The sequence below is a fragment of the Aulonocara stuartgranti genome, assembly GCF_965226115.1.
Source record: "Aulonocara stuartgranti genome assembly, chromosome: 19".
In the NCBI taxonomy this organism is placed as follows: domain Eukaryota; kingdom Metazoa; phylum Chordata; class Actinopteri; order Cichliformes; family Cichlidae; genus Aulonocara; species Aulonocara stuartgranti.
The window spans coordinates 13,464,887-13,477,511 of record NC_138955.1 but is presented as its reverse complement, the minus strand read 5'-3'; the positions used below and the strand labels follow the sequence as shown (position 1 = coordinate 13,477,511).

Genomic DNA, 12,625 nt, shown 5'->3' with positions numbered 1-12,625 from the left:
AGATCCTCACCGACATGACCTCTCAGGCTGCTACACCTCATGTAACAATTTTAGATCAGAGTTTTTACTTAATAATAGAGATGGCAAGATACCAATATCATAAATTTGGATATCTCCTGATACTGATATGAATCTGTTATAGTCTATTTTTTAACTGTTTGTTTGTTTTTATGTGTTGCTGCATTTTGTATTAGTTCATATACAAATTTAAGAGGACAAAGCAGTAAAGCTATTCTAGCTAAAGCTATTATACTTGAATGCAAGAAATACACTGCACCCAAAATATATCTCAGTCCAGCAATACTGATCTTTTTATTTAAACTTTAGCACCATTTATCTGTCACCGGCATCCAAACATCCATCCTGAAAGTGGGCAGCTTTATGCACAACTTTAAATCTAAGTATATAAAGTAATATTCAAGAAATTAAAAGTGCAAATTTCAAAAACCCTTTTAGTTCTGAAAAACAAATGAAGTGCACTATTAGCAGACAAAGGCAGTAGCTGCCCAAACCCTAAAAAAACAACTAAAAAACATTCTTGTAATAACGCATTTGTTATTGTACAGTACCATTGTACAGTCAGACTTAGCAATGACATCGGACAGACGTCCGAGCTCCAGATATTGGTTGTTAAGCTTAACATGGGAATGCTTTCCAAACATTCAGAGATGAACTTTTTTTTTAAGTTGATCTCGCACACGCTAGCCACGCAGTCACGTGACGCACACTCCTCCGTCGTGCTAAGGTCATGACCTGGGTTATACCATGTCGCAAGTTTTGTGAGGCGCTTTTGTGATATTTAATGGATTGGGTTATTTATTTATTTTTTATTTCTCCCCGATATCCGATCCAGTAAATTAGGTCATTACTGGGCCGATACTGTATATCAGATCGTTCAATCCCTGCTTATTAACAGTGCTTTTGTTGTGAAACATTTTGTAGCAACAGCTTGGTGGGATCGCTTTGTTTGTTTTGTTTGCCGTAATTTTTAATTTGTGTTGATTACATTGGCTTTATACTGCTGTCAGCTTTTGTTGTGAACATTTTAGGATGTTAGATATTAAGTTTCTGTCGTAAGCATTTTTGTTTAGCAGTTTCCTGCAAAAGTCTTGTCTTCAAATAGTAAACTCAAAAGCTGTTATGGTAATCGACAGTACTGTGCTAAAGTCCTGAGCCAAAGTCCTGAGCCACACCTTATTTCTTTATATTTTGTTTCCAAAGTTGAATTGAGGAATAGTTCTCCAGGCTTTCTGAAGGTCGTTCAAAGTTTTTCTTTGGACATGGGATCCTTTTCACTTCACGTTTTTATTTTTATTTTTTAAAGCCAATTAACATTGACCTCTGAATCATTCAAGCATTGTGTGTGTTTACATAACAGAGAACATAAGAGGCCTTCCTGCGATAAAGATGATATTTGACGACAACCCCATTCCCTAATGACAAGTTATGACACCTCAATATCTATCAATGAAGACTATGTTTGAAGTTTTTCCCAAGTGTAGCTGTAGTAAGCTGTACAGGCAGAGATCACCCTCAGTAACCCATTGATTATGTTCTGGAAGGAGGCCAGACAGAAATGGCTCTGATCAGAAAAGAGAAGAAAGGGTTAACCTTGATTAGCTTTTGGCAGCAGCTTCATTTTTCATCATGACAATTATCCCAAACATACTGCCAGGGCACTAAAAGCATACCTGGATGGAAAAACACACAATGCAACACCTTTGGTCATGGACTGGCTTCCCCAGAACCCAGACCTTAAGAATGCATGCCTAAGAGAGTTTTTGTTCTTTTTCTTTCTTCTTCAAAAACAGGATAGCTCAGGACTTTTGCACAGCACTGTTGTCAATTCTGTTTCTGTTTCTGGATCCAGCAAGAACATCAGCCACATTGTTAAGTCTTTGAAAATAAAATCATTCATCTTGCTTGGGGATTTGGAGTCTCTGCTTTCTATCACTTGCCTGCAATTATCTCTATGTGGGAGTTACTCAGTCAGACTTGTCTAGCTGTAAGCTTCTCAACAGCAGCAAGAAGAATAACCACAGTTGGCAGTGAAAGAATTGATTTTTGATTTGTTGTTTTTTAAAGCACCACGTGGATCTCTGCAGTCAATATTATCCTCCTAAGTCGCTCCAGTTTGCTGACCCATCACCACATGCTGCCAGTTTAAATGGAGATCTGTTGACATTATTTATTTGTTGATCCCAGTCTTTGGAACAGTTTTTTTTCTTCTCTGTTAAATCTTCCAAATAATTTTTGAATTGACTTTTTCCCAATTGTTACAGGAACCGTGAGGTTTTAGAGAATGTGTTGGCAGTGGTGCTGGCTGTCCTTGTGGCCTTTCTGGGTTCCGTGCTGCTGGTTCACGGCTTCTTCACTGATATCTGGGTCTTTCAGTTCTGCCTCGTCATTGCAAGCTGCCAGTATTCCTTACTAAAGGTGAGTAGCTGGGTGTACAGGACTCAACCTTAAAGTGCAACAGAGGAGCACTGCTGCAAAGAAGCAGTTTAAAAGCTGCAAAATGTGTTAGGCATGCCTGCAGAGGTTTGTTATGCCTTTAAGGGAATAGCTGGTGCAAAAATAAAAATGATTTATTTCTTTACTTAGGAGAGTTTGTAATAACATGTTCGTACGAGGTATGTCAACATTATCATTTTAATTGTGCCTTTCTTTATCGACAGAGTGTTCAACCAGACTCCTCTTCCCCTCGTCATGTAAGTATGTCATTTGCAAATCATTAGAACAGGGAGACTTATTGAGAAATGACATCAAAACAAGATATTAAATGGATTTTATATAAGAAGTAGAAAAAGTAGAAAGTCAGTAGTACTTTGAAGCTCTGTAGTTATTATTCAGCAGCTTTTTGTTGCTTTGTTGTGGTCCTGAAAGTTGATGCTGCTCCACCCCCACCCCTTCCTTATGAGCCTGGGTGTTCCTCCCTCCCTTGTGTCAGTGGCCTGCTCTGAAACGGCGTCTTTTATTAATGCAGCTCATACTCAGCTGCAGGCACAAGCTTTAAATAGCTGGTCAGAGTTTAGACCACAGCTCACTCTCTTACTCTTTGTCTCTCTCGCTCTCTCTCTCTCTCTCTCTTTCCCCCTGGGTGTCCTCTCATCTCACCTCAAGGACTTTATTCCTTCCCATTTCTCGACATTTCGGGGTGGGGAGATAAAAAAAAAGTCTTTTTAATCTGATTGGTGGTGCGTGAGCTGTCGCTGCCTCCCAGAGTAGAAAAGCAGGACATCTTATAGCCTCTTGGGTTGCAACCTGCACGCTGCAGATATGCATCCTCCTTCTCCTGTGAAACCTTACACTTGATACTATTTCTGTTTATACCTGTGTCACTCTCCATGGGGCTGATATAACACTGATGCCTTTAAAGAACGATTGTTAGAATGATTGTTGTATTACACTTGGCAGTTACTGTTTTTTGCTGTTATCCAAGGTTTAAAACAAGTGCGCACGCTAGCATTATGGCTTTTTATCTTGCTTAATAAATACTATGACAACAGACAATTGTTATTTAGAAAGAAAAATGTAAAACATTAGGATTTCTCTCCTTTTTTTCTTATTTTAATACGCAGGGTATGTCTTACTGAGCTATATTGAACCACAAAAAAAATGTTTCTTTAATGATCCATTTGTATCCTCATACCCTTGTCCCTGCAGGGCCATAATCGTATCATAGCATACAGCCGGCCTGTCTATTTCTGCCTGTGCTGTGGCCTCATTTGGCTTCTCCACTACAGCAGCCTGCGGACCACTTCCTCTCGCTTCACCCTGTATGGAGTCGCACTCACCAGCTCCCTGGTGCTCACCTCTGCCAGGGACCTCGTCATAGGTGAGTACACTACCTTGTTACTTCTTTGTACTCTGTGAATAACAATCAGTGTTTAAAGGAAAGTCAAAGAGAAACATGCCAAAATGCTAAATCCTGGATGTTTTAGAAGTGATTTAATGAAAGGGGGTGACGTAGCAAGACAACTTTGAGCAGCACAGTTTGGGTGTGTATGTGTGCAAAAGCTGGAGGCTGAATCCAGGCCAGGAAATGCTTTAAAAGTTATAAGTAAACATATTAAGGGCCCTAAAAAGTTTGCTTATCCTGCAAGTGGCCATAAGCACTTTATCTGATAAAATATTAATGACTAAATAAGGAACTTTCAAAGCTGACAAAAGCATTTTTGGAAAAATTTATTGAGAATATTAAGAGTTAAATTTCAGGACTCATCTGATGTAGAATTCCTGGTGTGAGCAGTAATAACCAAACAACCCAGCAGCTATCATGAAATGTTGAAAGTGTTTTAAACTATGGAAGCACTGACAAAATAGCCCGAGTTCAGAAATCTCTAAAGTAATCCAAATGGTTCTAACGTTTGCCACCATTAATAAGATGTATGAAATAGGTTTCTGGGATCTGATCCATTGATTTTGCAACAGTCATAAAGTGCAGACTGTGTGTGAGCAACAAATCTCTACTAAAAACAAAATTTTTCTTTTGGTTTATATAGATATTAAATGCTCCTTTCATCAACCCATAATCAATAATTATTGCTGCATTGTCTTTGGAGACGTTGCTGTACACTATTAGGAACCAGTAATATTTGAAGTGAGCCTCAGGGTATTGTTTCCTGTGTGTGAAAGGTGATTCCTGCAAATTACAGAATTATAGGATGATAAATGTGTTTAATTTTGCTTTGCTTGCTTCTCCCTGCAGTCTTTACTCTGTGTTTTCCCATCATCTTCTTTGTGGGGCTGCTGCCACAAGTCAACACGTTCGTCATGTATCTCTTCGAGCAGCTGGACATCCATGTGTTCGGGGGCAATGGTGAGTAACTTTTAGATACACAACTTTTCTGCAGGGGTGACTTTGACCTCTACAGGATGAGACGTCAGCCACTTATCCACGTTGCTTTACCTTATACATTATGATATACCAGGCATCATAAGAGGCCACTGTGCTGATTTCAATTCTGCCTGCCCTTGTTGCTGTCAGTTTGAGTGCTCTCATTGCTGGCATCCTCCCTGTTCCCTTTGCAGCCTCTACAAGCCTTCTGTCAGCACTGTACAGCATCCTGCGCAGCATCGTCACTGTCGCTCTGCTTTACGGCTTCTGCTACGGAGCTCTGAAGGTGAACGCAAACAATGCCTAATAACGACTAAACACAAAGTGCAAGTGACGCTCAAGGAGGAGTGTATTCTTGATCTATAATGTTAAAAATACAAAAAAAAACGTATTTTGTTGAGGTGGTGACAATAAATGGAAAAAATAAGAAGTACCTGATTCTTGTTCTTGGCGTTTGAGGAAAACATGACTGATTGTGTCGAATTTCAGTCCAACTAGTTGTTGTCAACATCACTCGACACTAAAAACTGTGATGCTCAGTTTGCAGTAGAGAATTTATTGTGGAATCACCAGGATACACTACTTGATATTTATTGTCCTAATTCATTATCCTTTAATTCTCCATGTCTCCTCGCTTCCCTCACTTGCTTCTCGTCCTCCCGGTGAGGATGGGAGAGAGATGTGATGAAGAGACACATCCATAGTTGAGTTGTTATGAGCTATACGAGTTCTTACTCGTATAGCATCAGTTTTAATCGTTGTATTGATGTTTTGCACATCTGAATTACCTTTAAAACGGTTAAGTACAAATGTCCATAAAACGTATTTTTTATTCACATATATAAGTAAAGTATTACTGTACAGTATACCTAACTACATAAAGGTGTGGGTGTTAAATATAAAAATAAAAAATAAGACTAACTGTTGCTTTCCGTGATGCCAAACCACATTGCAAACGTGTTAGATTTAACACATGAAACAAGAAGGTATAGAGACTCTCCCTATGTCGCTATGTTCTGTTATACTGGCTGCTGGTCTTTATCCATAGCACTACAAAGTAAGCCTCGTGGGAATAAGCTGCATCACATGTGGAAGAGCAACATTTAAAATTATGCAGATGTAGTCTATGCCACATATAGGCTACATTTGTTCTTGCTCACTCCTAGCTTCTCCAGAAGCCTCTTCTCTATGTTCTTTTTAATCTGCTAAAAGATCTGTCATAATGTTGGAGGAAGAGATTTGTGGGTCATGGCAGGATAGAGGATACACAGAACCATAATTTAGCATATTGAAAAGAAGCTATTGTCAGGATTCGTCTTGGACTGTTTCATGGTAGTCCATCCAGTAGTTTTGGAAACATCAGGCATCTACATGAACAAACTGTATGTGTAAATATACCAGCAACATAAGGTCAGACACCCAGAAGTGTGTTAAATCCTTGATACTGTGTTTCAGGAGACCTGGGAGCCTCATCACATCCCTGTGCTATTTTCTGTATTCTGTGGCCTCTTGGTGGCAGTGTCTTACCACCTGAGCCGGCAGAGCAGTGACCCCTCTGTCCTCCTGTAAGTTTACAGACATGCACCACAGCTTTGATTTGTATTAAAGCAAAATTCACATATTACATGATTTTTAAAACCAAAACTGGTCCTAATGGTTGGATGGGTGAAAATGCCTTATCTGGTTCAAATAAGGATTTTCCATTAACTGCTTCATCCGTTAAGAGTTAAGTGTGAACTTTCTACTCAAACATATTCTGTGGATTATCTTAGATATGGATTTCCTGAAATCAGTTCAAATAGCTTAACACTGCTTCACCAAATAGTTGTGTTAACAGATGTTGACTCTGCGATCCTTCTGATTGTATAATCCCTCACAGGAGGTTGATGGCCTTCAAACCGGTAATATTTTCGTCTCTTTGATTTACAGCTCACTGGTACAGTCCAAGATTTTACCCAATTTAAGAGACAAAAATCCAGAAGACCCCCTGTCAGAGGTCCAGGACCCTCTGCCAGAGAAACTTAGGTCTTCAGTGGTGAGTATACATCAATTTTAGTTGTTAAAATTGTTGCACAGTTCTAATTTTCAGTCTAAAATAGTTTTTTTTGTTTCTTTGATCCCTTAAGTGTTTCTTTTCAAATGTTTTAGAATGAGCGTTTGCAGTCCGACCTGATCGTCTGTGTGGTCATTGCTGTCCTTTACTTCGCCATCCACGTTAGCACAGTATTCATAGCGCTGCAGGTACAGTCATTTCTTTGGTTTTGAATACAGAAAATCAAATGTAATGTGTGCTGTATTGTTACATTATATATTCTTTTAACACTCATGATGATCTAGGCAGTTATTTTTTCTTGTTCTTAAAACCAGCAAACACAAACTGTAAGCATTATTGCATCTCTGTGTTCCCGCAGCCTTTCCTCAGTTATGTCCTGTATGCTCTGCTGGGGACGGTGGGGTTGCTCACCCACTACCTGCTGCCTCAAGTTCGCAAGCAGCTACCCTGGTACTGCTTCTCTCACCCTCTTTTAAAAAACAAGGAGTACTACCAGTTTGAAGTCAGGGGTAAGTACAGTGAATTTGAGTCACATGGGGGAAATCAGAAAAATAATTTTTATTTAGTCTTTTTCTTTCTTCATTTTCTTCATCATCTCAAATGCTCTTCCTCTCTTTTGTCAGATGCAGCACATGTAATGTGGTTTGAAAAGCTGCACGTGTGGCTGCTGTTTGTGGAAAAGAACGTTCTCTATCCACTCGTTATTCTCAACGAGCTCAGCGGCAGCGCCAGAGAGCTGGCCAGCCCGAAAAGACTCGACACCGAGTGAGGACTCCGTTGTTTCTCTTTGTGACTCTTTCTCTGATTTCTATCAGCTTTTTAGAGTGATGCAAGTTTGAATGCGTGGTACTTAAACAAAACAAAAAATGTTCTTTGCTGTTGCTCCAGAATCGGCGCACTGATGATCACAGTGGCAGGCCTGAAACTGCTTCGCTCCTGCTACAGCAGTCCTACCTACCAGTATGTGACGATCCTCTTCACTGTCCTCTTCTTCACCTTTGACTACCGTCAACTGTCGGAGACGCTGTTGCTTGACCTCTTCCTGATGTCTATCATTTTCAGCAAGGTGAGAGAAATGTATTTAAATTATTTGAGTGAATATTCTGATTAACTGCAAGACACATGCATACATATCATATCACAGGTGGATGATTCATATTACTGGTTTCTTGACTGTTTCTTTCTGGGGGGGGGGTTTGTTTTGTTTTGTTTTTTTAAGATGTGGGAGCTGTTCTATAAGCTGCACTTTGTTTACACCTACATCGCCCCCTGGCAGATCACGTGGGGTTCAGCCTTCCACGCCTTTGCTCAGCCCTTTGCCGTGCCTCGTATCCTTTCACTGCTGTCTCTTATCACAGCATACTATAGACTGAGTCAGCAGTTTCTTATGTTGGTCTGCAGCACTGCAGTAAATTCTTCCTGTTATAACATGTTAAGTGTTTTGTTTTTTGAGGCTGTAGTTTTTCTTGTAGCAAGTTGTCAAATGACCTTGACCTGAGGCCTCATCAGACTCTGCCATGCTGTTTGTCCAGGCTGTAGTGTCAGCAATCTTCTCCACCCCCCTCAATCCCTTTCTGGGCAGCGCCATTTTCATCACTTCTTATGTCCGTCCTGTCAAGTTCTGGGAGAGAGACTACAAGTGAAGAGTTTTTTTGTTTTTAAACATTTTTCTGACACTTTCTTGCACTTCTAAAATGTGTTGCTCTTTTCCGTTTTCTTGCAGCACTAAAAGAGTGGATCACTCAAACACTCGACTGGCCTCTCAGTTGGACAGAAATCCAGGTGACGACATGTCTTTTGGTTAAAACTGTAACCAGAGAATTGCTTGCTTAAATGTTGATATTTAATTGGGGCAGACTTAAATCCTCATTGTGTCCTAGTGATCACACTGGTTACACAATAAAGCAGTGACGTGTGATTTATTAATGTACTTTACTCCTTCCTTCATCTGTCCTCAGGCTCTGACGACAACAATTTGAACTCCATCTTCTATGAGCACCTGACCCGCTCCCTGCAGCACAGCCTCTGTGGAGACCTCCTCTTGGGCCGCTGGGGAAACTTCAGCACCGGGGACTGTTTCATTTTGGCTTCTGACTACCTGAACGCGTTGGTGCACCTCATAGAAATTGGTAACGGCCTTGTTACCTTTCAGCTTCGAGGGCTGGAGTTCAGAGGTGAGGAGATCCATTTGTAAAAAGTGTTGAACCAGCTGTTGCAGGAATTCAGTCACTAATTAATGACAATTAATTATTAACAAATGCGTTGTAGTGCAAGAACTGAAGGTTAAAAGAAATTCAGAAAACAGGTGTTTCACTACAGCTAATATGATCAGTCTTATTTGTTTCCAAGTAGAATCCCAAGTGACTAAAATATTATAAACAATCTTCAAACGTAACCTTATTTGGGTCTTGTCAACCTAACCAAGATCATGTGGTCTAACGTTTTGTAAGTGTTTGTAAAAATGTATTTTATGACTTTTTAGTGTACCTCATTAAACATTATTTTCAAGTGTCAGGTCAGACCTGTGGCCCATATCACATCTCTCCTTTTACTCTTCACACTAAACAGGCTGTATGTATCGTTCAGTTAGTTTTAGAGCTTGGACAGCTGTGTCAACATATTCTTTATATTCTTTGTGTAATTATTATTTTGTCTGGTCTGACCTCTGTTATTTACAAGATTTTTATATTTCCACATGAACAAAAGTATTGTCCCACACCTCTTAATCTTATAATTCAGGCCTTTTCAGTCCCATGGCCATAAGTGTATAATATTAAGCACCTAGCCATCTGTCTTAACAAACGTTTGTGGGTCATTCTAAAGAACTCACTGGTTTCAAGTATGGTACTGTAGAAGGACGTCACTGCTGCAGCAAATCATTTTGTGAAAGTTCTTCCCTCCTGGATTTTCTACAATCAACTGTAAGTGTATTATTGCAAAGGGGAACCGTGCAAGAACCACAGCAACTCAGCCATGAATTGATGACATGAAGTTACAGGGTGGGGTCGCTGAGGCATGTAATGTGTAAAAGTTGCAAACGCTGTGCTGACTCAGTAACTGCAGAGCTCCAAACCTCCTCTTCCATTACGATCAGCATGAAAACTGTGGACAAGGAGCTTCATGACATGAGTTTCCAAGGCCAAACACTTCCTGTAGGAGTAATGTGTAGGTGGCCCAGTATGTTTGTCCATGTAGTGTAGCAGCACAAAGTTAACTTTAAAATTGTGAAGCCAGTTCCCATCGTAGATCTGCCATAGAGCAAAATAAATGTGACACGTATTGGCTTTCAAGTGTGTTTGGCATTTCATAGATCTGCAGTTTCAATCTCCATTCATATTTGTGCACTTGTTTTGTTTTTTGTTTCTTTTTTTTTAAGGAGGTCAAACTAAACCCTGAGAATTATTTACAAGTACTACTTGAGATATTTCATCAGTGGCATTCCACTGTATTTGTTTAGTCATTCTTATCTCCTTCCCAAACACACCTGGTCGTGCTTTATCATCAGTGTGACTTTGTTTTATTCAGCCTGAAGCTTTGTGCTGCAAATAAACCTGCTGAAACATTAGCTGAGAACATGTGACGGAGTAAACGTTTTATAGAATTGGAGGCACACCCCAAAGCATGACACTCATCACCAGTTTCTGTCAGCAGCTTTGTGTTTATTACAGAGCATCTTCCTTCTGCCGGTTTATTGGATTAAAGCTCCAATGATAAAGTGATTAATCAACGAGTTAGTTAACAGAAAATTATAGGTTGAACTATTAATGATAATCACGATTCTCTCACTCGTTGCACTTTACCGGACTGAACTGGAACGGACCTGTGTCCCACACAGCATCAATAACATGCTGACTTTTCCTCCACAGGAACTTACTGCCAACAGAGGGAAGTCGAAGCCATCACTGAAGGGGTGGAGGAAGATGAGGGCTGCTGCTGCTGCGAGCCAGGCCATCTCCCTCACATCCTATCCTTTAATGCTGCCTTTGGGCAGCGCTGGCTGGCGTGGGAGGTGCTGGTCACCAAATATGTTCTGGAGGGCTACAGCATCACTGATAACAGCGCTGCCTCCATGCTGCAGGTGTTCGATCTACGCCGCATCCTCACCACCTACTATGTCAAGGTTTGTGGGATGACACGAGAGAAGAATGTTTTAGTGCAGTGTGGGATTTCTAAAAGTTCTAAATGCATCATCCCTTTCTGTGCTCAGGGTATCATCTACTATGTAGTTGCTTCTCCTAAACTGGAGGAATGGCTGGCCAATGAGACCATGAAAGATGGCCTGCGGGGATGTGGAGAGAGGAACTATGTCGATCTGGATCCCACTTTCAATCCCAACATTGATGAGGACTATGACCACCGGCTTGCGGGCATCTCCAGGGACAGTTTCTGTGGTGTCTATCTGGGCTGGATCCAGTACTGCAACTCCCGAAGGGTCAAGGTAATAAGGCCTTCAATTCTGCTTGTGGAACAGTTATTGTCCCCCAAATTGCAGCAGGCTATTGGTCTTTTTTCCCCCCAGCTGTACAAGCAAAGCATATTTCATTGCATTGTCACAATAAATAAAAAAATATTCTAATAGCATGACAGTGGCAACTTAAGATCTTCAAAGACTTTAAATCCCTTGAGCAGTTTGATTTTAATCACTCTTTAAAAAGTCATTGCATCTTGTTACTGCCCAAAGGGGTCCTGTATTTGCGTCAGTTGTTGTCAGATGATATGGGGGGTTGTTGTTTTTTTTTTAAATAAAAAACTATGTGGGGGATCACAGAGACATGTTGAAAATATCTGTATTTGGAGATAAAAGCTGCCCTCTAAAATCTTTCATGTTTTGCTTGGATTGTAGCCACTGGACAGTGAGAAAGACTCACCTCTGGTGCTGCTCTGCTTTGGACTGTGCGTGCTGGGAAGGAGAGCTCTGGGAACTGCAGCCCATCATATGTCCAGGTTATTTAGTAATTGTTATTGTATTGTGAGTGAAGGAGTTCAAATGTGTCATGAACTGAGAGTAAACAGTAACAGGAGGTTGACTTGTTGTGACAATTGTTCCTGTAGTTTTCCTGTTTAGCTTTCAAAAGCACATCTTTCTAAGCATAAATGCACTCATTGTCTTTTCCTATTTTCTCTCTGTCTGTGTGAGCCAGATAAAGAGTACCGACTAATCTTTTTTTTTTCCTCCTTCTTCTTCTTCTTCTTCTTCTTCTTCTTCTTCTTCTTCTTCTTCTTCTTCTTCTTTTCATCACAGCAATCTGGAGTCTTTCCTTTATGGACTTCATGCTCTTTTTAAAGGAGATTTTCGCATCTCTTCAGTGCGAGATGAGTGGATCTTTGCAGACATGGAACTGCTCAGGAAAGTTGTGGTGCCTGGTATCCGAATCTCTCTCAAACTACACCAGGTGAGACCCTGAATGTGGCCCCACTGAGCCCCCTACTGAGACAAAAACTGTCCTAAACCCTATACTCAACTTTATCTTCTCAACTTTTTTTTTTCCCTCTCAGGACCACTTCACGTCCCCCGACGAGTACGATGAGCCAGCAGTTCTTTTCGAGGCCATCTCCTCTCACCAGCAGAACCTGGTCATCGCTCACGAAGGGGACCCTGCCTGGAGGAGTGCCGTTCTGTCAAACGCCCCGTCGCTCCTAGCTCTGCGCCACGTCCTGGACGAAGGAACCAACGAGTATAAAATTATAATGCTCAATAGGCGATACCTCAGCTTCCGGGTTATCAAGGTGGG

The 12,625-nt window shown here is 40.8% G+C and overlaps 1 protein-coding gene across 7 annotated transcripts in view; it reads left to right on the top strand.

Annotated features, from left to right (window-relative positions):
• Nucleotides 1-12,625, top strand: part of pcnx1 (pecanex 1) — a 36,287-nt gene that overhangs the window by 21,530 nt on the left and 2,132 nt on the right. For all 7 annotated transcript variants that reach the window (XM_082515908.1, XM_082515907.1, XM_082515906.1 and 4 more), the window contains 20 exons: nt 2,283-2,436; nt 2,679-2,711; nt 3,667-3,838; nt 4,712-4,822; nt 5,035-5,126; nt 6,296-6,405; nt 6,770-6,875; nt 6,989-7,081; nt 7,252-7,402; nt 7,517-7,658; nt 7,782-7,959; nt 8,113-8,221; nt 8,403-8,532; nt 8,617-8,675; nt 8,852-9,067; nt 10,760-11,013; nt 11,101-11,331; nt 11,737-11,837; nt 12,136-12,286; nt 12,390-12,620. In XM_082515908.1, coding sequence (XP_082372034.1) covers nt 2,283-2,436; nt 2,679-2,711; nt 3,667-3,838; nt 4,712-4,822; nt 5,035-5,126; nt 6,296-6,405; nt 6,770-6,875; nt 6,989-7,081; nt 7,252-7,402; nt 7,517-7,658; nt 7,782-7,959; nt 8,113-8,221; nt 8,403-8,532; nt 8,617-8,675; nt 8,852-9,067; nt 10,760-11,013; nt 11,101-11,331; nt 11,737-11,837; nt 12,136-12,286; nt 12,390-12,620 — 2,824 coding nt within the window. The remainder of the gene's footprint in view (nt 1-2,282; nt 2,437-2,678; nt 2,712-3,666; nt 3,839-4,711; nt 4,823-5,034; nt 5,127-6,295; nt 6,406-6,769; nt 6,876-6,988; nt 7,082-7,251; nt 7,403-7,516; nt 7,659-7,781; nt 7,960-8,112; nt 8,222-8,402; nt 8,533-8,616; nt 8,676-8,851; nt 9,068-10,759; nt 11,014-11,100; nt 11,332-11,736; nt 11,838-12,135; nt 12,287-12,389; nt 12,621-12,625) is intronic.